At 44.0% G+C, this 24,645-nt stretch overlaps 2 protein-coding genes and 1 long non-coding RNA gene across 3 annotated transcripts; all 3 read left to right on the top strand.

Moving 5' to 3' along the window:
* The first annotated feature begins 6,460 nt into the window (after window positions 1–6,460).
* LOC120027226 (N-acetyllactosaminide beta-1,3-N-acetylglucosaminyltransferase 2-like) lies at window positions 6,461–9,688 on the top strand. The gene is made up of 2 exons (XM_038972126.1): window positions 6,461–6,585; window positions 7,394–9,688. Exon 2 carries the CDS (start codon window positions 7,418–7,420, stop codon window positions 8,621–8,623), a length of 1,206 nt encoding a protein of 401 aa, XP_038828054.1. The 5' UTR covers window positions 6,461–6,585; window positions 7,394–7,417; the 3' UTR covers window positions 8,624–9,688.
* Window positions 9,689–12,949: 3,261 nt separating this feature from the next.
* Window positions 12,950–22,109, top strand: LOC120028123. Its single transcript, XR_005473389.1, has 3 exons — window positions 12,950–13,035; window positions 21,747–21,808; window positions 22,006–22,109. It is a non-coding gene; the product is annotated as an uncharacterized LOC120028123 (long non-coding RNA).
* Window positions 22,110–22,111: 2 nt separating this feature from the next.
* On the top strand, window positions 22,112–23,544 carry zgc:66455 (uncharacterized protein LOC393502 homolog). Its single transcript, XM_038966508.1, has 3 exons — window positions 22,112–22,172; window positions 22,436–22,663; window positions 22,930–23,544. Exons 1-3 carry the CDS (start codon window positions 22,112–22,114, stop codon window positions 23,337–23,339), a joined length of 699 nt encoding a protein of 232 aa, XP_038822436.1. The 3' UTR covers window positions 23,340–23,544.
* The last annotated feature ends 1,101 nt before the right edge of the window (window positions 23,545–24,645 follow it).

The following is a 24,645-nucleotide window of genomic DNA, read 5'->3' as shown; positions in this document are numbered from 1 at the left end:
AGGTGACTGGTCACTCAGACAGAGCTCCAAAGTTCCTCTGTGGAGATGGGAGAACCTTCCAGAAGGACAACCATCTCTGCAGCACTTCACCAATCAGGCCTTTATGGTAGAGTGGCCAGACGGGAGCCACTCCTCAGTAAAAGGCACAAAACAACCCGCTTGGAGTTTGCCAAAAGGCACCTAAAGACTCTGAGACCATGAGAAACAAGATTCTCTGGTGTGATGAAACCAAGATTGAACTCTTTGGCCTGAATGCCAAGCGTCACGTCTGGAGGAAACCTCGCACCATCCCTAGGGTGAAGCATGGTGGTGGCAGGATCATGTTGTGGGGATGTTTTTCAGCGGCAGGGACTGGGAGACTAGTCGGGATCGAGGGAAGCTGAATGGAGCAAAGTACAGAGAGATCCTTGATGAAAACCTGCTCCAGAGTGCTCAGGACTTAAGACTGGGGCGAAGTTTCACCTTCTAACAGGACGACGACCCTAAGCACACAGCCCAGACAATGCAGCAGTGGCTTCGGGATAAGTCTCTGAATGTCCTTGAGTGGCCCAGCCAGAGCCCAGACTTGAACCAGATAAAATATCTCTGGAGAGACCTGAAAATAGCTGTGCAGCGATGCTCCCCATTCGACCTGATAGAGCTTAAGAGGATGTGCAGAGAAGAATGGGAGAAACTTCCCAAATACAGGTGTGCCCAGCTTGTAGCGTCATACCCAAGAAGACTCAAGGCTGTAATCGCCGCCAAAGGTGCTTCAACAAAGTACTGAGTAAAGGGTCTGAATACTTATGTAAATGTGTTATTTCCGTTTTTTATTTTGAATGAATTTGCAAAAACGTATAAAAACCTGTTTTTGCTTTGTCATTATGGGGTATTGTGTGTAGATTGCAAAAAAAAATGTAATCAATTTTAGAACAAGGCTGTAATGTATCAAATGCACTGGAGATGAAGGGGAAAAACAGGTTAAAGAAGGATTTTTAAGCCTTGAGACAATTGAGACATGGATTGTGTATGTGTACCATTCAGGGGGTGAATGGGCAAGACAAAAGATTTAAGTGCCTTTGAAGAGGGTATGGTAGTGGGTGTCAGGCGCACCCGTTTGTGGCGAGAACTGGAACACTCCTGGGGGTTTCACACTCAACAGTTTCCTGTGTGTATCAAGAATGGTCCACCACCTAAGGACATCTAGCCAACTTGACACAACTGTGGGAAGCATTGGAGTCAACATGGGCAAGCGTCCCTGTGGAATGCTTTCAACACCTTGTCGAGCTGTTCTGAGGGCAAAAGGGGGTGCAACTCAATATTAGGAAGGTGTTCCTAATGTTTTGTACACTCAGTGTGTGACCAGTATAGTCTACATAATAGGGGCTCAGTCTGTGTTTTCATTGAGTACCTGATTCCTAGCAGTTGCTCATCTAATAGCATTAGGAGGACGGGGAGAGAGAGGCAGTCATTTCTGGAGATATGGAACACTAGGCAGAACCACTGACTTAAACAGGTTTTGGGGCCTAATGGATCCCAAGGGGAAATTCACCATAGCAACCAAATGGTTATGAAGGGATACTGTCAAAATCCTTTGTCTGTTGCGTATTCTTCACTGACAGGGTAAGTAATGGTTCAGAGGGAGACGCGTGGACATGTGCTGAGGAGGCCACACACACACTGTACACTCCAACTGTACACTCCATCCATCTCAAACCTGTTGCTCCATATGTAGGCCTATGCCTATTAGTAAATCAATGTTTTCCTTTGTATTCACTGAGGGAACATTGAGAGGCACTCTATTCTCCATTATCTCCATTTATAACACCCCAGAGCCCACAAAAGAGACTCCTTGTGGGTGTCTTCAACCAGGCTAGCGCTCCATAATAACCATGAAAACATATGTATATTTCTTTGGTTGCTATGTATATTTCTCCCCTGTCATGCCTAATGTCCTTCGAGTGAACAGTTAGCATGCCCCTTTCCCCATTCACTTGTTGTCACTTTTACATCATTGGCTTACATCACTAGAGGTCCATAGTAACCTTTGAAATGTATATAATTCACATGTAAACTCCCCCAACGTATTTATTTGGACAGTGAAGCTAAACATAAAGTGCTGAACTTAAAATGTGGCTCTATACTCCAGCATTTTGGATTTGAAATCAAATGTTCTAAATGAGGCGACAGTACAGAACATCACCTTTTATCTGTTTTACCGTTTAGAAATTAAAGCACTTTATGTATCAGGCGCCCCATTGGGAATGTATCAGAAGTATTTGGACAAATTCACTTATAGTGTATTGGATTTAGTCAAATGTTTAGTATTTGCTCCCCTATTCATAGCAGGAAATAACTACATAAATACTACTACCACACTACATCAAGCATGTGACTCTACAAACTTGTTGATGGTAAGAGGTTAGCATGTTTTGGGGGCATGACCTTTGTGCTTCTGTAACTTTCTCTCTCATCATTATTCACGATACGCGATAATCCGTCATCATGGTAGCATCTACATTAATGTAGAAGTGTTCAGAAACATATTCTATTCTTATTTAGAATTAAAGTGACTCCAAAATGACACGATACATTATTTACCATTTATTTCTATTGGTCACAACATCATCTGAAACACACAAAAAACCTGGAAAATACATCCAACAAGTTTGTAGAGTCACAAGCTTGATGTAGTGTGGTAGGATTTTGATTTGATTTATTAGGATTCCCACTAGCCGACACCAATGGCGACAGCTAGTCTTACTGGGGTCCAACATATAACACAAAAGACATTACAGACAAAAGACTTTACAATTTACATACAGTGGGGCAAAAAAGTATTTAGTCAGCCACCAATTGTGCAAGTTCTCCCACTTAAAAAGATGAGAGAGGCCTGTAATTTTCATCATAGGTACACTTCAACTATGACAGACAAAATGAGATTTTTTTTTCTCCAGAAAATCACATTGTAGGATTCTTAATGAATTTATTTGCAAATTATGGTGGAAAATAAGTATTTGGTCAATAACAAAAGTTTATCTCAATACTTTGTTATATACCCTTTGTTGGCAATGACAGAGGTCAAACGTTTTCTGTAAGTCTTCACAAGGTTTTCACACACTGTTGCTGGTATTTTGGCCCATTCCTCCATGCAGATCTCCTCTAGAGCAGTGATGTTTTGGGGCTGTTGCTGGGCAACACGGACTTTCAACTCCCTCCAAAGATTTTCTATGGGGTTGAGATCTGGAGGGCGGTGTGTTTGGGATCATTGTCATGCTGAAAGACCCAGCCACGTTTCATCTTCAATGCCCTTGCTGATGGAAGGAGGTTTTCACTCAAAATCTCACGATACATGGCCCCATTCATTCTTTCCTTTACACGGATCAGTCGTCCTGGTCCCTTTGCAGAAAAACAGCCCCAAAGCATGATGTTTCCATCCCCATGCTTCACAGTAGGTATGGTGTTCTTTGGATGCAACTCAGCATTCTTTGTCCTCCAAGCACGACGAGTTGAGTTTTTACCAAAAAGTTATATTTTGGTTTCATCTGACCATATGACATTCTCCCAATCTTCTTCTAGATCATCCAAATGCTCTCTAGCAAACTTCAGACGGGCCTGGACATGTACTGGCTTAAGCAGGGGGACACGTCTGGCACTGCAGGATTTGAGTCCCTGGCGGCATAGTGTGTTACTGATGGTAGGCTTTGTTACTTTGGTCCCAGCTCTCTGCAGGTCATTCACTAGGTCCCCCGTGTGGTTCTGGGATTTTTGCTCACTGTTCTTGTGATCATTTTGACCCCACGGGGTGAGATCTTGCGTGGAGCTCCAGATCGAGGGAGATTATCAGTGGTCTTGTATGTCTTCCATTTCCTAATAATTGCTCCCACAGTTGATTTCTTCAAACCAAGCTGCTTACCTATTGCAGATTCAGTCTTCCCAGCCTGGTGCAGGTCTACAATTTTGTTTCTGGTGTCCTTTGACAGCTCTTTGGTCTTGGCCATAGTGGAGTTTGGAGTGTGACTGTTTGAGGTTGTGGACAGGTGTCTTTTTATACTGATAACAAGTTCAAACAGGTGCCATTAATACAGGTAACGAGTGGAGGACAGAGGAGCCTCTTAAAGAAGAAGTTACAGGTCTGTGAGAGCCAGAAATCTTGCTTGTTTGTAGGTGACCAAATACTTATTTTCCACCATAATTTGCAAATAAATTCATAAAAAATCCTACAATGTGATTTTCTGGATTTTTTTCTTCTAATTTTGTCTGTCATAGTTGAAGTGTACCTATGATGAAAATTACAGGTCTCTCTCATCTTTTTAAGTGGGAGAACTTGCACAATTGGTGGCTGACTAAATACTTTTTTTGCCCCACTGTACATTTAAAAACATTAACATGTCGTGTGTGTGTGTGCATCTATCAGTTACACATAAATGTCAGTACATACACACAACAAGTAGGTCACATGGTGGAGAGTCGTTGTGCCGTGAGGTGTTGCTTTATTTGTTTTTTGAAACAGGTTTGCTGTTCACTTGCGCAATATAAGATGGAAGGGAGTTCCATGCACTCTGACTCTGTAAAATACTGTACGTTTCCTTGAATTTGTTCTGGACCTGGGGACTGTGAAAAGACCCCTGGTGGCATGTGTGGTGGGGTACGTGTGTGTCAGTGCTGTGTGTAAGTTGACTGTGCAAACAATTTGGAATTTCCAATATCCAACACATTCATGTTTCTTATAAAAACAACAAGTGACATAGTCAGTCTTTCCTCAACTCTTAGGAATATTGGTCCAAGATACTAACCTTTTGACTAAATGTTATACACTATAAGTGAATTTGTCCAAATACTTGACACCTTAAAATGTGTGGACTAGATACATAAAGTGCATTCATTTCTAAACGGTTTAACAGATACAGTGGGGAGAACAAGTATTTGATACACTGCCGATTTTGCACGTTTTCCTACTTACAAAGCATGTAGAGGTCTGTACAACGACCGAAACACACAGCCAGGGCAACTAAGGAGTGGCTCCGTAAGAAGCATCTCAAGGTCCTGGAGTGGCCTAGCCAGTCTCCAGACCTGAACCCAATAGAACATTTTTGGAGGGAGCTGAAAGTCCGTATTGCCCAGCGACAGCCCCGAAACCTGAAGGATCTGGAGGTCTGTATGGAGGAGTGGGCCAAAATCCCTGCTGCAGTGTGTGCAAACCTGGTCAAGAACTACAGGAAACGTATGATCTCTGTAATTGCAAACAAAGGTTTCTGTACCAAATATTAAGTTCTGCTTTTCTGATGTATCAAATACTTATGTCATGCAATAAAATGCAAATTAATTACTTAAAAATCATACAATGTGATTTGGATTTTCCGTCTCTCACAGTTGAAGTGTACCTATGATAAAAATTACAGACCTCTACATGCTTTGTAAGTAGGAAAACCTGCAAAATCGGCAGTGTATCAAATACTTGTTCTCCCCACTGTATGTATAAAATATATCCTCAAACAAAAGGTGACATCCTGTAATGTTGCCTCATTTAAAATATTTGATCTCAATTCCAAAATGCTACAGTATAGATCCAAAGAAAATGTTTTACTTCACTGTCCAAATAAATATGTATTTCTACCCTAATGTCCTTCAAGTTATCACTTCTCACTTTCTTCTCAGTGGCCTCTTACATATACTACCGATGTGAGTGTTTGCGTAGTTAGATTGCGCAGAGGAAAAGTGGAACTTATCGCACTCTGTACTGCTAATCTGCATTCCAAATGGCACCCTGTTCCCTATATGGTCCACAACTTTTGACCAGGCCCCATAGAGCTCTGGTCAAAGTAGTACATTATATATGGAATAGGCTTCCATTTGGGACGCACACTAGTCTGCTACTGCAAGTGAGTGGGGGAGTCATGTTCGTGGCTCGGCATTCAAGACTCAACTTTTCTGCTTAGATTTGACAGCTTGTGAGTATCATGCTGCTGCTGAACACACACGCAGACACACACACGCACACAGCAGAGCAATGTTTTGAATTACTGTAGCCTACCTCTCTGTCTAGTTTTGTTAAAGAGGTGCCATGCCAATCAGCAACCATCATTTCCTAAAAGGCTAAGATTCTTCCGTCTACTTTCACAAGTAAGAAACTCTTGAGGTCAAAGGTACAGGATTCCATTGCTTTCAGTAGATGATCTACAGTGACGGTTCGAGTAGACAATCTACAGCAAACAGAAATAGTGACACCCAGATAGTTGTTGACGACAACAATACCTCTAGGAACTACAACACCACCTTGGTTGTAACCAGGTTCTTTGTTGGGATTTGTAGTTACTTGTGTGTAGGGCTTAGCTAAAGTAGGGAGTGTATAAGGATGTCTACTGCCCTATAATAACCCCTTGAGAAAAAGCCTGCCTTTCCTGAAGAAAAACAGCAGTGTTGTTGACATGTTGTGGGCTTGTGTGTTTTTTGTTGTTTGTATCCAGGTGGCTGCTGCAGGAACACCAGTCCTGTTCCAGTTGCCCTTTCTGGGCCCTTCTCCCATGCAGGAGACCCACATGGGCTAAGAAGGTCTGGGTCGGGACTACAGGAACAGCCTGACCAGTAATTTCCTTCTACTCACAGGTAATATGCTAGATATCATTTGATACAGCGGGAGGAACTAACAGTGGTTACAATGTCTCAGTGGGTTGGTTCATGGTGCTTGAAACACAAAGCTGTATGTTCACTCTCACTTTCAAATTGGAAATATATAAGGAGACGTGTTAAATGAAGTAATTACCATTGTTGTACTTTTTATGATTAATCACAGCATTTGCTGCTTCTATCCGAGGCTCTGTTTGTTTTCTTAGAACAGTTTGACCCATGTAGCAAATTTTACACTCGGTTAACATTGCACAACCATAGAGATTCCTTACATGCCAGTGCCCCGAGGCTCAAGAAAGCTCTCAGTGAAATTAATAATGCACATGGAAATGTGTGGCTCATGTCATGAGGAGAGTTCCTCGAATTGGGACCGCATGATGATGCTAGTCTGGGCATTGTAAAAAGAGAGGGAGGAAGAGAAGGAAATAAAGAAGGGATAAAGAAAAGTGTGCACAACTCATTCCTCGAGGATTAGGGGATGAAAAGCGGGCTGGTATGCGGCTGCTGCTGGGTCCGGCTCGGACACAAACAACACACTGAACAAGAAGGCCCTCTAACCTGCTTTACCTTCAAACATTTCTCCTTAAGTCTACTGCCTCAAAACCGTAGGCCACCAGCTGTGGCCCACAACTACCTTTCACTATGTTTCTGAATGGGCCCATGCCGTCTAGGTTTGTTGTAAGTCTGCCGATCTCGTTATGGTCGCTTCATACTCTGTACGTTGTAAGTCTGTAACTTCTGGGTTTGGTCTCTTACTTCCTGTTTGTCTCTATCACTTCCTGTCCAGGTCCGGAGACTGCAGAGAGCCAAGATGCACGGCTGCCGGAAGAAAACCAGGGTGCTGTGTGTAATGATGATGCTCAACGTCTTCGTCTTCATCCTCGTGGGCGTGTCTCGGAACCTGGGCCAGGACAAGGGGGACCAGCGGAAGCTGCGCATTCCCTCCAAGAGGTTCTGGAGGAAGCAGATGACCAGCGAGATCTTTTGGAATAAGGAGCAGCAGAGGCTGGACTACATCTACAACCCCATCCTCATGCCGGGTTTGACCAATGACTCCCTCCTGGAGCTACCTGATTGGCTCAACGACACCAGGTCCCCGGACCCCTGCAAACCGGACTACAGCGTCACCACCCAGGTGAAGGACTACAACTCCCTGCCACCCCGCTTCCAGGACTTCCTGCTGCACATGCGCTGCCGCTCGTATCCGATGATCATGGACCAACCACGCGTGTGCGAGAGCAAACCCTACCTCCTGTTGGCTGTCAAGTCCCTGGCGCCTCACTTCGACCGGCGGCAGGCCATCCGGGAGTCGTGGGGGCGGGTGGGCGTTCTGGCCAATCGGACTGTAGCCACGGTCTTCCTCCTTGGCAATGCCTCGGCAGTCGACCACTTCCCCAACCTGTTTGGGATGCTCAGTCATGAGGCCAGACTTTACGGGGACCTCCTCCAGTGGGACTACCGAGACTCCTTCTTCAACCTCACCCTCAAAGAGGTGCTATTCCTGGACTGGTTCAGCCAGCGTTGCCCCGACGCCCGCTTTGTCTTCAAGGGGGATGACGACGTCTTCGTCAACACCTGGAGGATCTTAGACTTCCTCCACAATCTTCCAGAGATCAGGGCCAGGGATCTGTTCATAGGGGACGTAATCACCAACGCCGGCCCGCACCGGGACAAGAAGCTCAAGTACTTCATCCCAGAGAGTGTATTTATGGGGCCATACCCGCCTTACGCCGGGGGAGGAGGGTTCCTGTACTCTGGGGAACTGGCACTGCAGTTGCACAACATCTCCCAGCAGGTGGCACTGTATCCTATTGATGATGTCTACACAGGAATGTGTCTCCAGAAGCTGGGCTTGGTCCCGGAGAAGCACAAGGGCTTCAGGACGTTTGACATTGACGAGAAATACAGGGGCAACCCGTGCGCGTATAAGAGCTTAATGCTCGTGCACAGCAGGACACCGCAGGAGATGATCAAAATCTGGGCCTGGCTCAGCGATCCGGAATTGGACTGTCAGTGAGACATCTACATCATCCCATATTACACCCTATTCCCTACACAGGGCACTATTTTTGACCAGAGACCTATGCACCCTGGTCTAAAGTAGTGTACTATATAGGGAATAGGGGTGCCATTTGGCATGCATCCAATGGGTCTTTGAGAAATTTGTTTGATATGTTCTAAGGGAAATCCTCGAGGTTCGGTAGCAATGTTGCATTCACGTGCTAGTCTGACTTGCTAACTAGTTGTAGTTATACACGTGCCGCGTTCAACCAGTTAACAAGTCGAACATTTTTGAGTTTCCTAGTTCCGACAAGCACGTCACAAGTCAGTGTGTTCCAGCTTCAATAGAATCAGCTGATATATCCCAAGCATTCCAAAGTATTTTTTACATGAACAACCATTCATGTACACTTTCCAAGACAGTGTTCGGCAAATGTAGTATCATTAATATAAATGTACTACTACTGTATGTACTATACAGGCACTATTGCATGCGAGGTCCTTCATTTGCAAGAAATATAATTTGTCACAATAACAGTCATGTGAAAATCATCTACGATTTGGGGGGGGGGGGGGAAATCCATATCACAAGAAAGTTCTCTACTTGTGCAAAATGGCAAATGGTGTGTGAATGTCCTGCTTAACCTGTTTTTCCAGATGGTTACACCATCAATGGATCTGACGTTCCTTTGCACTTGATTCTAGAAACAAACTATTTATGTTATTTGAAAGATTGCTGGTTTATTATAACTCTTAAAAGCTGGAAACCGTAGCGGTGAATCTACCACGCCCGTTTGTGCGATATTATAACAACAAAGAATTTACTTAAAACAACAAACACTGTTTTTTTCCCTTCATATTGAACATCATTACACACACGATAGGACAGCAGAGTATACTGAGTGTACAAAACATTAAGGACACCTTCCTAATATCGAGTTGGACCACCTTTTGCCCTCAGAACAGCTTCAATTCGCCGGGGGATGGACTCTACGAGGTGTTTAAAGTGTTCCACAGGGATGCTGGCCCATGTTGACTCCAATGCTTCCCACAGTTGTGTCAAGTTGGCTGGATGTCCTTTGGGTGGTGGAACATTCTTGATACACATAGGAAACTGTTGAGCGTGAAAAACCCAGCAGCGTTGCAGTTCTAGACACAAATGGGTGTGCCTGGCACTTACTACCATACCCAGTTCAAAGGCACTTCAATCTTTTGTTTTGCCCATTCGCCCTCTGAATGGGACACAAACAATCCATGTCTCAAGGCTTAAAAATCCTTCATTAACCTGTCTCCTCCCCTCCCCATCTATACTGATTGAAGTGGATTTAACGGGATCATAGCTTTCTCCTGGTCAGTCTGTGTCATGGAAAGAGTATGCATCCTTAATGTTTTGTACACTCGGCGTATGTAAAAATGTTTTACCACACTTATTGAGCTCCTCTTCTCCATTTCATAAACAAAACAAAAACTATAACAAATGTGCATGGGGCGACCAGTGGCACCTTTGTGTAGATCTCAGCTTTAAATTCATGCTCTTTCTGTATACTCACAACAGAGGAGGCTGCTGAGGGGAGGACAGCTCAATAATAATTGCTGGAATGGAGCAAATGGGGTGGCATCAAACCATGTGTTTGATACCATTCCACTGATTCCACTCCAGCCATTACCAGGAGCCCGTCCTCCCCAATTAAGGTGCCACCAACCTCCTGTGACCCACAAGCCTATAATGGAATTAACTGAGTCTGTACTTCCAACTCCATTTTCTGCCCTATGTTTGTTTTGTTTTTATGTTTTCAGAAAGTGTCTTATGTGATGGATACCTGGAGTATTTTCATTTTTTATGACAGTGAATTAAAAAAACTATTCAAACATCAAACCTTGGAATCACTCTCGTGCTTCAAAGTTGATCTGAATCATAAAGCACTCACTAAAGATGCCATACCTTGATAAGCTTTGCTAAACTATTGCTCTACCTTTATCATCAATCAGCAGCATTAGGCTACTTAAAGTGTCCCAAAATAAGTATCTGTTCACTACTGTATACAAAACATCAAACGTTTAGAATAAACATCTTTACCATTAGATCATTAATAATTGATGGAATTGTCATTCTTGTAAAATAGATTTGTATTTATAAAGTACTTGGTAAGATAAAGGTACAACATAATACTTGTTGCTTCTGAGATGTACAGCTGCAGAAGTCAAGTTATCTTACTACAACAGTGTAGCAGTGACACCTAGTGGATACACCCCATATAGACCAGAAGCATCCGAATATCAAGGCGTGCTAATTAGCTAAATGGCAATATATTTCACCTGTTTACGTCCACTTTTAGCGGAAACGAAAAGAAACATCGCAGGAAATAATTGACAATAGCTGGGACAGTGTAGGAAGCCGACCTGCTTGCTAAATTGTGGAAAAAGTAAACACAACGTGACACAAAAATGTCACGAAATCATTCAAAGTTCATATTTGTACGTTCACTACTACTTGCCAATGGTTTATTTACCGCAAACTGCGACCTGTCCTGGGTAAGTAGATGACTGACTTCCTTCTATAAGCATTTTCCCTACATTTCGCTGGAGATTGTAGGTAGATTTCAAGTTGTTGACTAACATTCTTGGTTTAATGCTACCTCAACGTTTTTATTACGTCCTTAGATAAATAACTTTAGGAATGACGCTTACAACCCTCCCGGTAAGACAAATATTTATTATGTAGCCTTTGGGCCCTGTACTATGGTCTTTGTTTAATTCTCAAGTGTGTGTGTGTTGGGGGTGTTAGGCCTATGACTGACATTTGGACATTACTGGATTGTCCTCTACACTCTCTGTCCACAACTTCTCAGATGACAGTCATGGTAATGTGGGCAACGCGTTCTTCGCGCTGCGAAGCTGCCACCAGGTGATGCGCGGCAAGAGCGGCGAGTTCTTCTCCCCAGACTACCTGTGCTCCAACCCACCTCTCTGGTGCAACTGGACCATCCAGGTAGACCCTGGTAAACGTGTGCTCCTCCACCTAGAGGACTTCACCCAGTCAGACGCATGCAGCGGGAAGCTGGACCAGATCCACCTGGACGAGCCCCTGGGGGTCGCGGGGGGTCACAGGATCCTGGAGAAGTGTTGGCGTGAGGCCAAGTACACGTCCCTCTCCAACATCCTCCACGTGGTTCAGCTGATCAGAGGCAAACCCAGTCCACCCCACAGGGGCTTCTATGGGCGATACGAGGCGTTCATACCGCCAGTCACGTACAATGCTTATGGTGATACCACCGAAGAAGACTGGAAGCTGATGACTGAACCAAAACTGATAGAACTGGAACCTTTTCCCTCTCTGGGAAGTTTCACCAAGTTTCTTCCCATGAAGAGGGGTGAACCTACGGAGGCCATTTTACTGGAGAGCCCCACCCCGCCAGCTCAGACCAACCCGGAGTTGGTGTTGGACTATTTTGACCAACTCACTTCCTCCTCTGTGTCCAATGAGCTTCCACCATGGGAAGCAGAGGAGCAAATGGTCAGAGAGGGGCTCTTCAAGTCTTCTCCTGTTCAGAGAGAGGAGGAAGATTGGAACAGAGGAATCTCAGAGGGGACTGAAGCAGATGAGAGCCACCTGACAAAGGAAGATTGGAAAGTGGGTAACTTGAGTGGAGATGTGGTGGACCGTGAGTCCCATCTGCCCTTGACTCCCACTCCCCACATGGTGGTCACTCGTCATGGGACGTCAGGGAGGGATGCCACTCAGACCCACACAGCACACCTTGGAAGTGACGCCTCCACACACCAGCCCCCTGTTTTGAATCCCAAATCCTCGTCACGCACTCCGTCTGCTATGCGAAGGAACGTGGATGCTCAAACTACAGATTCCATTCCTCCTACAGAGTTTAACATCGTGTCACACACAACAGAGGTGGATGACCAAGGTGAGGAGTCTGGCAATGAGGAATTGCTGAAAATGACTCTGGGTGAGTCTACAGCATCCAGTGACACTCATACACCCACTGATACCCAGGATCCCTTCAACCATCTCCCAAACATGGTTGAACCGTTTTTCGACAGCAGACATTATGGTAGGTAGTCAGCAATTTAATTTGCATACTTTGTTGTCTGGTTTATGAAAACTGTCTTGCATGTTTACTTTGCAGAGAAAGCCAGAAATCACACCGAAGTATCACACTTACCAGAAGGTGATTTCTTTTTTATTTTCAAAAAGGTATTTTTAATGTAATTCAAAGGCTATAACAAAAGTTTCAAGTCACTAGCCTTTGTACAATAGTTATAGAGCTGTGTATGAGTATTAAAGTAGATGCCTACTTTTTGTATTTCTCAGACTACCTATTTGAAGTGGCTGTTGAAGTCAACTTCCTTGTGACGCCAGAGGAGAATTGGGACCATCTTGTGAGATCACTGTTGATCTCTGTGAAGTCTCTGGTGAGTTATCTCATGTACAATAGAGCCTGACAGTGGAGGTGTCATAATACCCATAAAACCTAGCAGTCAAACAAGGAAATGGTTCCAATCGTTTTTCCACCATGAATTTTTCCCATAGGAGATTTTAGAAACACTTAAAATAAGGGCTGTCGTTTTGTCTTACCTTGGCGTGACATTTTGATATCCATGTAAATCTCTCTTCGACAAGGTGAGATAGAGATATTCGGCTCTATTTACACTCAGATTAAAAAATTCTAATAAGCATCAAAGTAGACATCATGCAAAACTACAAATCCCTGTAAGCTCCTGCACGTCATCTCTAGCTGACACCTTTGCTAACAGGTATTGTATCAATTTAAAACTTGCACAAGACGGTTCCCAAAACTGTCTATTTTAAAGAAATGTAGCCAACATGAGAGGTAATACAGAGATTCTTACCTTTGCCTCGATTCGACAGTCTCATCCAGATCATGGCATTTGTTGTTCTTTATGATGGCCACATTAGTAGCCAACTAGTATTTCAGTTTTTTGGGGGGGGTAAATACAGGCGAATACAGTGCCTTCGGAAAGTGTTCAGACCCCTTGACTTTTTCCACATGTTAGGTTACAGCCTTATTCTAAAATTCTCATCAATCTACACACTACCCCATAATGACAAAAAAAACATGTTTTTAGAAATGTTTGCTATTTTGTCATTTGTTAAACATCACATTTACATAAGTATTCAGACCCTTTACTCAGTACTTTGTTGAAGCACCTTTGGCAGCAATTACAGCCTTGAGTCTTCTTGGGTATGACGCTACAAGCTTGGCACACCTGTATTTGGGGAGTTTCTCCCATGCTCTCAAGCTTTGTCAGGTTGTATGGGGAGTGTTGCTGCTCAGCTATTTCCAGGTCTCTCCAGAGATGTTTGATCTGGTTCAAGTCCGGGCTCTGGCTGGGCCACTCAAGGACATGGAGACTTATCCCGAAGCCACTCCTGCGTTGCCTTGGCTATGTGCTTAGGGTTAATGTCCTGTTGGAAGGTGAACCTTCGCCCCAGTCAGGTCCTGAGCGTTCTGGAGCAGGTTTTCATCAAGGATCTCTCTGTACTTTGCACCGTTCATCTTTGCCTCGATCCTGACTAGTCTCCTAGTCACTGCCGCTGAAAAACACCCCCACAGCATGATGCTGCCACCACCATGCTTCACTGTAGGGATGGTGCCAGGTTTCCTCTAGACGTGATGCTTGGCATTCAGGCCACAAGGTTGAATCTTGGTTTCATCAGACCAGAGAATCTTGTTTCTCATGGTTTGAGAGTCCTTTAGGTGCCTTTTGGCAAGCTCCAAGCGGGCTGTCATGTGCCTTTTACTGAGGAGTGGCTTCTGTCTGGCCACTCTATCATTTAGGCCTGCTTGGTGGAGGGCTGCAGATTATGGTTGTCCTTCTGGATGGTTTTTCCATTGCCCCAGAGGAGCTTTCTGAGTGACCATCAGGTTCTTGGTCACCTCCCTGACCAAGGCCCCCCCGATTGCTCAGTTTGGCCGGGCGGCTAGCTCTAGAAAGGGTCTTGGTGGTTCCAAACTTCTTCCATTTTAGAATGATGGAGTCCAGTGTGTTCTTGGGGACCTTCATTGCTGCAGACATGTTTTGGTACCCTTCCCCAGATCAGTGCCTCGACACTATCCTGTCTCAGAGCTCTACGGACAATTCCTTAGACCTCATGGCTTGTTGTTTTGCTCTGACATGCACTGTAAACTGTAGGACCTTATATAGTCAGGTGTGTGTGTGTTTTCCAAATCATGTCCAATCAATTGAATTTACCACAGGTGGACTCCAATTAAGTTGTAAAAACAACTCAAGGATGATCAATGTAAAACAGGATGCACCTGTGCTTAATTTCGAGTCTCATAGCAAAGGGTCTGAATACTTATGTAAATAAGGTATTTGTTATTTTTTTAATAAATTTGCAAATGTTCATAAATCTGTTCTCTTTGTTATTGTGTAGATTGCTGAGGATTTTTATTTATTCAATTTTAGAATAAGACTGGATTGTAACAAAATGTCAAGGGGTCTGAATACTTTCCGAAGGCACTGTCCTAAGTCACCTTGTCCTAGAGAGATTTACACGGTTATCAAAACGCCACGCCAGGGTAAGCCTAAAGGCCCCTGTGGGGGAAATTAATGATGGGGAAACATTTGGAAACATTTCCCTGTTTGACCTCTAGGCTTTATGGGATTTATGACCGGCTGTGGTTCTCTAACTTTCTTCATAAATGAATGTCATCTTACAGTGCCTTCAGAAGGTATTCATACCCCTTGACCTATTCACCATTTTGTTACAGCCTGAATTCAAAATTGATTAAATATAAATTTTTCCCTCACCCATCTACACACTACCCCGTAATGACAAAGTGAAAATATCTAATTTACAGTTGAAGTCATAAGTTTACATACACCTTAGCTAAATACATTTAAACTCAGTTTTTCACAATCCTGACATTTAATCCTAGTTAACAATTCCATGTCTTAGGTCAGTTAGGATCACCACTTTATTTTAAGAATCGGAAAAGTCTGAATAATATAATTTTTTATTCTTTTCATCATGTTCCCAGTGGGTCAGAAGTTTACATATACTCAATTAGTATTTGGTAGCATTGCCTTTAAATTGTTTAACTTGGGTCAAACGTTTCGGGTAGCCTTCCACAAGCTTCTGAATTTTGGCCCATTCCTCCTGACAGAGCTGGTGTAACTGAGTCAGGTTTGTAGGCCTCCTTGCTCGCACACGCTTTTTCAGTTCTGCCCACACATTTTCTATAGGATTGAGGTCAGGGCTTTGTGATGGCCACTCCAATACCTTGACTTTGGAAGTATGCTTGTGGTCATTGTCCATTTGGAAAACCCATTTGCAACCAAGCTTTAACTTCCTGACTGATGTCTTGAGATGTTGCTTCAATATATCCACACAATTTTCCTACCTCATGATGCCATCTATTTTGAAGTGCACCAGTCCCTCCTGCAGCAAAGCACCCCCACAACATGATGCTGCCACCCCCGTGCTTCATGGTTGGGATGGTGTTCTTCGGCATGCAAGCCTCCCCCTTTTTACTCCAAACATAACGATGGTCATTATTGCCAAACAGTTATATTTTTGTTTCGTCAGACCAGAGGATATTTCTCCAAAAAGTACAATCTTTGTCCCAGTGTGCAGTTGCAAACCGTAGTCTGGCATTTTTGTGGTGGTTTTATAGCAGTGGCTTCTTCCTTGCTGAGAGGCCTTTCAGGTTGTCGATATAGGACTCGTTTTACTGTGGTTAGAGATACTTTTGTACCTGTTTCCTCCAGTATTTTCACAAGGTCCTTGTGAATTTCGCACCAAGGTACGTTCATCTCTAGGAGACAGAATGCTTCTCCTTCCTGAGCGGTATGACGGCTGTGTGGTTCCATGGTGTTTATACTTGCATTTTCTTTAGATTTTCCCATGATGTCAAGCAAAGAGACACTGAGTTTGAAGGTAGGCCTTGAAATACATCCACAGGTATTCTTTATTTTTTATTTCACCTTTATTTAACCAGGTAGGCTAGTTGAGAACAAGTTCTCATTTGCAACTGCGACCTGGCCAAGATAAAGCATAGCAGTGTGAACAGACAACAACACAGTTACACATGGAGTAAACAATAAACAAGTCAATAACATGGTAGAAAAAAAGAGAATCTATATACAATGTGTGCAAAAGGCATGAGGAGGTAGGCAATAAATCGAATAATTACAATTTAGCAGATTAACACTGGAGTGATAAATCATCAGATGATCATGTGCAAGTAGAGATACTGGTGTGCAAAAGAGCAGAAAAGTAAATAAATAAAAGGAGTATGGGGGGTGAGGTAGGTAAATTGGGTGGGCTATATACCGATGGACTATGTACAGCTGCAGCGATCGGTTAGCTGCTCGGATAGCAGATGTTTAAAGTTGTTGAGGGAGATAAAAGTCTCCAACTTCAGAGATTTTTGCAATTCGTTCCAGTCGCAGGCAGCAGAGAACTGGAAGGAAAGGCGTCCAAATGAGGTTTTGGCTTTAGGGATGATCAGTGAGATACACCTGCTGGAGCGCGTGCTACGGGTGGGTGTAGCCATCGTGACCAATGAACTGAGAAGGCGGCACTTTACCTAGCATAGCCTTGTAGATGACCTGGAGCCAGTGGGTCTGACGACGAACATGTAGCGAGGGCCAGCCGACTAGGGCATACAGGTCGCAGTGGTGGGTCGTATAAGGTGCTTTAGTAACAAAACGGATGGCACTGTGATAAACTGTATCCAGTTTGCTGAGTAGAGTATTGGAAGCTATTTTGTAGATGACATCGTCGAGGATCGGTAAGTTTGGCGGCGTGAGTGAAGGAGGCTTTGTTGCGAAATGGAAAGCCGACTCTAGATTTGATTTTGGATTGGAGATGTTTGATATGAGTCTGGAAGGAGAGTTAGCAGTCTAGCCAGACACCTAGGTACTTATAGATGTCCACATATTCTAGGTCGGAACCGTCCAGGGTGGTGATGCTAGTCGGGCGTGCGGGTGCAGGCAGCGAACGGTTGAAAAGCATGCATTTGGTTTTACTAGCGTTTAAGAGCAGTTGGAGGCCACGGAAGGAGTGTTGTATGGCATTGAAGCTCGTTTGGAGGTTAGATAGCACAGTGTCCAAGGAAGGGCCAGAAGTATACAGAATGGTGTCGTCTGCGTAGAGGTGGATCAGGGAATCGCCCGCAGCAAGAGCAACATCATTGATATATACAGAGAAAAGAGTCGGCCCGAGAATTGAACCCTGTGGTACCCCCATAGAGACTGCCAGAGGACCGGACAACATGCCCTCCGATTTGACACACTGAACTCTGTCTGCAAAGTAGTTGGTGAACCAGGCAAGGCAGTCATTAGAAAAACCGAGGCTACTGAGTCTGCCGATAAGAATATGGTGATTGACAGAGTCGAAAGCCTTGGCCAGGTCGATGAAGACGGCTGCACAGTAATGTCTTTTATCGATGGCGGTTATGATATCGTTTAGTACCTTGAGCGTGGCTGAGGTGCACCCGTGACCGGCTCGGAAACCGGATTGCACAGCGGAGAAGGTACGGTGGGATTCGAGATGGTCAGTGATCTGTTTGTTTACTTGGCTTTCGAAGACCTTAGATAGGCAGGGCAGGATGGATATAGGTCTGTAACAGTTTGGGTCCAGGGTGTCTCCCCGTTTGAAGAGGGGGATGACCGCGGCAGCTTTCCAATCCTTGGGGATCTCAGATGATACGAAGGAGAGGTTGAACAGGCTGGTAATAGGGGGTGCGACAATGGCGGCGGACAGTTTCAGAAATAGGGGGTCCAGATTGTCAAGCCCAGCTGATTTGTATGGGTCCAGGTTTTCCAGCTCTTTCAGAACATCTGTATCTGGATATGGGTAAAGGAGAAGCTGGGGAGGCTTGGGCGAGTAGCAGCGGGGGGGGCGGGGCTGTTGGCCAAGGTTGGAGTCGCCAGGAGGAAGGCATGGCCAGCCATTGAGAAATGCTTGTTGAAGTTTTCGATTATCCCGGATTTATCGGTGGTGACCGTGTTACCTAGCCTCAGTGCAGTGGGCAGCTGGGAGGAGGTGCTCTTGTTCTCCATGGACTTTACAGTATCCCAGAACTTTTTGGAGTTAGAGCTACAGGATGCAAATTTCTGCTTGAAAAAGCTGGCCTTTGCTTTCCTGACTGACTGCGTGTATTGGTTCCTGACTTCCCTGAACAGTTGCATATCGCGGGGGCTCTTCGATGCTATTGCAGTTCGCCACAGGATGTTTTTGTGCTGGTCGAGGGCAGTCAGGTCTGGAGTGAACCAAGGGCTATATCTGTTCTTAGTTCTGCATTTTTTTGAACGGAGCATGCTTGTCTAATATGGTGAGGAAGTAACTTTTAAAGAATGACCAGGCATCCTCAACTGACGGGTTGAGGTCAATATCCTTCCAGGGTACCCGGGCCAGGTCGATTAGAAAGGCCTGCTCGCAGAAGTGTTTTAGGGAGCGTTTGACAGTGATGAGGGGTGGTCGTTTGACCGCGGACCCGTAGCGGATACAGGCAATGAGGCAGTGATTGCTGAGGTACACCTCCAATTGACTCAAATGATGTCAATTAGCCTATCAGAAGCTTCTACAGCCATGACATAATTTTCTGGAATTTTCCAAGCTGTTTAAAGGCACAGTCAACTTAGTGTGTGTAAACTTCTGACCAACTGGAATTGTGATAGTGAAATAATCTGTCTGTAAACAATTGTTAGAAAATGTACTTGCGTCATGCACAAAGTAGATGTCCTAACCGACTTGCCAAAACTAGTTTGTTAACAAGAAATTTGTGAAGTGGTTGAAAAACTAGTTTGACTCCAACCTAAGTGTATGTAAACTTCCAACTTTAACTGTACATGAGTATTCCCACACATGACTGGAGACTTTGTAGAAGCACCTTTGGCTGCAATTACAGCTCAGTCTTTCTGGGTAAGTCTCTAAGAGCTTTCCACACCATTTAAAAACACAACATTATTTTCAGGTCTTGCCATAGATTTTCAAGTAGGAAAGTTCAAATTTTAGTCAACTAACGCAGCCACTCAGGAACATTCACTGTCTTTTTGGTAAACAACTCATGTAGATTTGCCCTTTTTGGGTTATTGTCCTGCTGGAAGGTGAATTCCTCTCCCAAAGTCTGGTGGGAAAGACTGAACTAGGATTTTTATCCTGGAAAAACTCCCCTTAACGATAACAATAATTCCTATAACATTATGCAGCCACCACTATGCTTGAAAATATGGAGTGGTACTGTGTTGTATGGAATTTGCCCCAAACACAAAACTTTGAATTCAGGACAAAAAGTTGAATGCTTTTTTGCACTATTACTTTAGTGCCTTGTTGCAAATAGGAAGTATTTTTTTATTCTGTGCAGGCTTCCTTTTCACTCTGTTAGTATTGTGTAGTAACTATACTGAACAAAAATATAAACGCAACATGTAAAGTGTTGGTTTCATGAGCTGAAATAAAGCTGAAGAGTTCCATATGCACAAAAAGCTTATTTCTCTCAAATGTTGTGCACAAATTTGTTTACATCCCTGTTGGTGAGCATTTTTCCTTTGCCAAGATACACCACACCTGTCAGGTGGATGGATTATCAAGAAGCTGATTTAAACGGCATGATCATTACATAGTTGCACCTTGTGCTGGGGACAATAAAAGGCCACTCTAAAATGTGCAGTTGTCACACAATACCACAGAGGTCTCAAGTTTTGAAGGAGAGTGTCCACCAGAGCTGTTGCCTGAGAATTGAATGTTAATTTCTTTTACCATACAATGTCATTTTAGAGAATTTGGCAGTAACCCCAACAGGCCTCACAACCGCAGACCACGTGTAACCATGCCAGTCCAGGACCTCCACATCCGGCTTCTTCACCTGCGGGATTTTCTGAGACCAGTCATCTGGACAGTGAATGAAACTGGGTTTGCACAACCAATATTTGTTGTGGGGGAAGCTCAGCAGCATGCTCGTTTCCTCACCAGAGTCTTGACCTGACTGCAATTTGGCGTCATAAGTGGCTTCAGTAGGTAAATGCTCACCTTCAATGTCCATTGACATGCTGAAGAAGTGTGCTCTTCACAGGTGAATCCCAGTTTTGAACTGTACTGGGCAGATGGCAGAGAGTGTATGGTGTCGGGGAGTGGTTTGCTACGGACAACAAACGCAACTGCTTTTTATCGATGACAATTTGAATGCGCAGAGATACCGTGACGAGATCTTGATGCCCATTGTCGTGCCATTCATCTGCGGCCATCACGTTTCAGCATAATGCACAGCCCCATGTCACAAGTATCTGTACAGAATTCCTGGAAGCTGAAAATTGCCCAGGTCTTCCATGGCCTGCATACTCACCAGACGTGTCACCCGTTGAGCATGTTTGGGATGCTCTGGATCGACGTGTACGACAGCGTGTTCCAGTTCCCCTAGCGACTTTGCACAGCCATTGGAAGAGCGGGACACATTCCACAGGCCACAATCAACAGCCTGATCAACTCTACGCGAATGAGATGTCTCGCTGCACGAGGCAAATGGTCACACCAGATACTGACTGGTTTTCTAATCCACTCCCCTACCTTTTTAAGGTATCTGTGACCAACAGATGCATATCTGTATTCCCAGTCCATGTAGAAGGGCCTAATGAATTTATTTCATCTGACTGATTTCCATATGAATTAACTCAGTAAAATCTTTGAAATTGTTGCATGTTGCGTTTTTATATTTTTTGGTCAGTATACAATGTTGATCCATCCTGTTTTCTCCTATTACAGCCATTAAAGTCTAACAGTTTTAACGTCACATTGGCCTCATGGTGAAATCCCTGAATGGTTAACGTCCTCTCCGGCCACTGAGTTAGGAAGGACTCCTGTGTCTTTCTAGTGACTGTGTATTGTTACACCATCCAAAGTGTAATTTAGTCACTTCTCCATGCTCAAAGGGATATTACTTTTTATTTTATTTGTAGCTGCTGTTCTTTGTGAAAAACAAACCCATTCCACTTTGACATTATGGGTTATTGTGTGTAGGCCAGTGATGACAAAGTCTAAATTGAATCCATTTTAAGCTAAGGCTTTAACAAATCAAAATGTGTAAAGACTGTATATGGCTTTTGGTCAATATTTACTGTGACTGGACTGGTGCAATTATTAATTTGTTTTTCAGGTTAATGAGCAGTTGGAAATTGTCCACAAACCCAAAACCCTATCCTCCAAAAGAATAAAAAGGTTGGTTTACTACATTTTGTTACCAAGAGCTCCAAATGCCTTTCTTGACTGCAAACAAATACTTGTATTTTTACTGCATAAAAAGGGGTTGTTGGCAGTTGATTGATAAAAATACAAAAAACTTTTGCTGAATTAGGCTACAACTGATGGATTGAATGCCTTTTTTTAACAGTTTTTTTGCTTTGTTGTATCAACAGGTTGAGTGCAGGAGTGCTTTATATCCTCTGGCTGCATATTGGGGGTGGGCCAGAAGGGGTGAAGATTCACAGGACCCTGCACCCGGCCCTGCAGGAGCTGTTGGAGATGGTGGTTAGCCCCAGGGACAGCTCAACACAGGGTGTCATCGTCTCTGTATCCACCGCTGGTAGGTCTCAGTTTCCTACAAACAAATATAAATCTGTAGCTTATTTTGCACTGTACTCTGATCTTTACAAATGGCACTAAAGGTTACTGCAGATGTTTAAGATATTGTGTTGTATAGATATAGTATAGCTTGCAACTAGGTGTCTTGGGGCTCAATGAGGTGAGAAATGTATTTGTTTGACTTTAAATCATTTGATTTGAAGTGATTTGTTTTCATATTTAACTCCATTAATCAACGTTACTTATGCACCCTTTGTCTCTCAGATGTGAATGAGTGTGTGACTCAGCTGGTGCTGTGTGACATCAACGCTGAGTGTGTGAACCGCTTTGGTTCCTACTCATGCCGATGCCACTCCGGGTTCAAGGACATGTCTAGGCTGGGCTCAGGTGGAACCATTTGCGTGGACACCAAGGCCGCTGATACGGACCGGCACAACGAGTCGACGATTACGGTGGATCAGCATAGTCCTGAGCAGCAGCAGCGTAACACTGGTACTCCATAGATTTTGGTAGAATTATTGTTCTCTGAAGTACAAGGAAAACATACAGTATGACATTGGTTAGTTAAAAATCAGTGGCACTGAAGTTGATAAGTTAGACCACCACCCTAATATTCCCGATTTAACCCCTGAAAATGGGTTCGTTAGGTAACAGAATGTGTAACCCTAACAGAATGTTAGACAAAGGTGCATGGTTATGAAGGTGACTGCACTAGGTAAATTGTGTACATCTAATCCTTGCCTAACCTTTGACCTTAGGCTGTACTTCAGTGTGGTCCAGCGGGATGGTCAAAGGCATCTACGTGGTGTGCTTCCTGCTCAGCTTCCTCATCCTGCTGCTCCTCGGTACCGTGGGTGTGCTGTATCACCGCCACCACCGGGGGGCCTTCCTGGTCCACTGTCGGAGCAGCAGCCACGGGAGCGTCCCCCCCATCCCCCCTCCTGACTACAAAAACGACGGCAACGACAACACTTCCATCCGCACCAACTCGGAGCTGCCCCCTCCGCTCCCACCCATACAGCGCCCTAAGGAGGGCTGGGCTCGCCCTAAGGAAGGCTGGGCTCACCCCAAGGACTGCTGCCCCTCAGTGGACCTGCCCCTGCTGCGCTTCAGCCCCCTGCTGCCTCTTGATGGGTACATGGAGCCAGGGGAGGGTGTCAAGCTTTGAAGAGAAGATTGCTCTGTGGTTGTCCTGAATGTGCAATGAGAGCATTGAGACCCCGTTCTGGGCAGGTTGACTTCACTGTTTCCTAAGTTAATTATTTTTCTGTTTATCTTTGCCTTTTCTCTATTTTGATGAAATATCTTGACTGTTATTACTTTTTGTATTACATTGTCTTTGTGTGTAGTTTGGATGTGCTACTTGATATATTCTTTGGATCATTGTATATAGTATATTTAACAGAGTAACTTCAATTAAATAAATGTTAACTTGGCTCTACATTGAATATATATTAAAAAAAAGATTTTTTTTAAATATTGAAATGGGAAAGTACAATTTCTATAACAAAGTAGGCTTCTTTGTTTTATATGCAGGCATATCTGCTGTTTTGGCATTATGCCTCAAAATACAATGTATTTACTTGAGAGGAAAAGGCCACAGAAAGCGGACCTTAAATAAAAATACCGATGTCACAGCGCTATTACGCGATGTTGTGCTTTTCCCACAAGGTGGCAGCGCGTGCTAGGAAGTGTCTCTGAAAAGCTTCGTTTTCGACTGGGTAAATACTAAGTTTGTTTTGCTCTGTGGTTCTTAAATATGTTTAAAAAACCAAGGGTATACTGAAAACGTAAAACAAATACAGGAGCAGAGGCACGCACCAATGACCCCCACCGTCGGAGAATAGATGAGGAAACGGTAAGAATGAGCCATTGTGCCTCTGAAAGATGATGAAATTCTAGACCCCCGCGCACCTAATCTGTGGCCCGAGCTCAGAAATGTTAATCCCCAGTCTCTGTAGAAAAAAAACTTAGTGGTAGATTGTGTTTTGTCGGTGAAATGGCACGGTGTCAAACCGTACTCTTTCATTTGTTCCACTGCCAGAATGCTATGCAAGGAAATTGCATAATGATAAAGGTCGCTGACTGAATTTCATTAGGCTACCTGCTCTGCTCAGCGGCCTAACCAGTTATCCGAGCCAAATTATTAATATTTCAGGAATGACAGGACTATTTCAAATTGTGTAGCTAGGCCTACTAAAATTCCTTGCATGATTCACCAATGTCCACAATAAAACATGTCCACCTTTCTCTCAAAAGTGCTTTGATTGTAATTGGAGTGTAAAACATTGCCACATGCCTGGCTGAGAAGTTTGACATTCTCCTTTACTCATGGCATTGCCCTAATAAAGATAAACAAATTAATACAATATGGATGATAAGAGAGAACTGCTCTTTTGAAGGGAAACAAATCCCATGTGCATTTGAATGGTAGAGAAGGTAACTCAAGTTACGGGTGGGCAGACAGGTTCCTA

This window comes from Salvelinus namaycush, chromosome 2, assembly GCF_016432855.1.
Source record: "Salvelinus namaycush isolate Seneca chromosome 2, SaNama_1.0, whole genome shotgun sequence".
NCBI classification, from domain to species: domain Eukaryota; kingdom Metazoa; phylum Chordata; class Actinopteri; order Salmoniformes; family Salmonidae; genus Salvelinus; species Salvelinus namaycush.
Note: the sequence above shows the minus strand (reverse complement) of the source record. Positions and strands in the feature narration are given on the sequence as shown.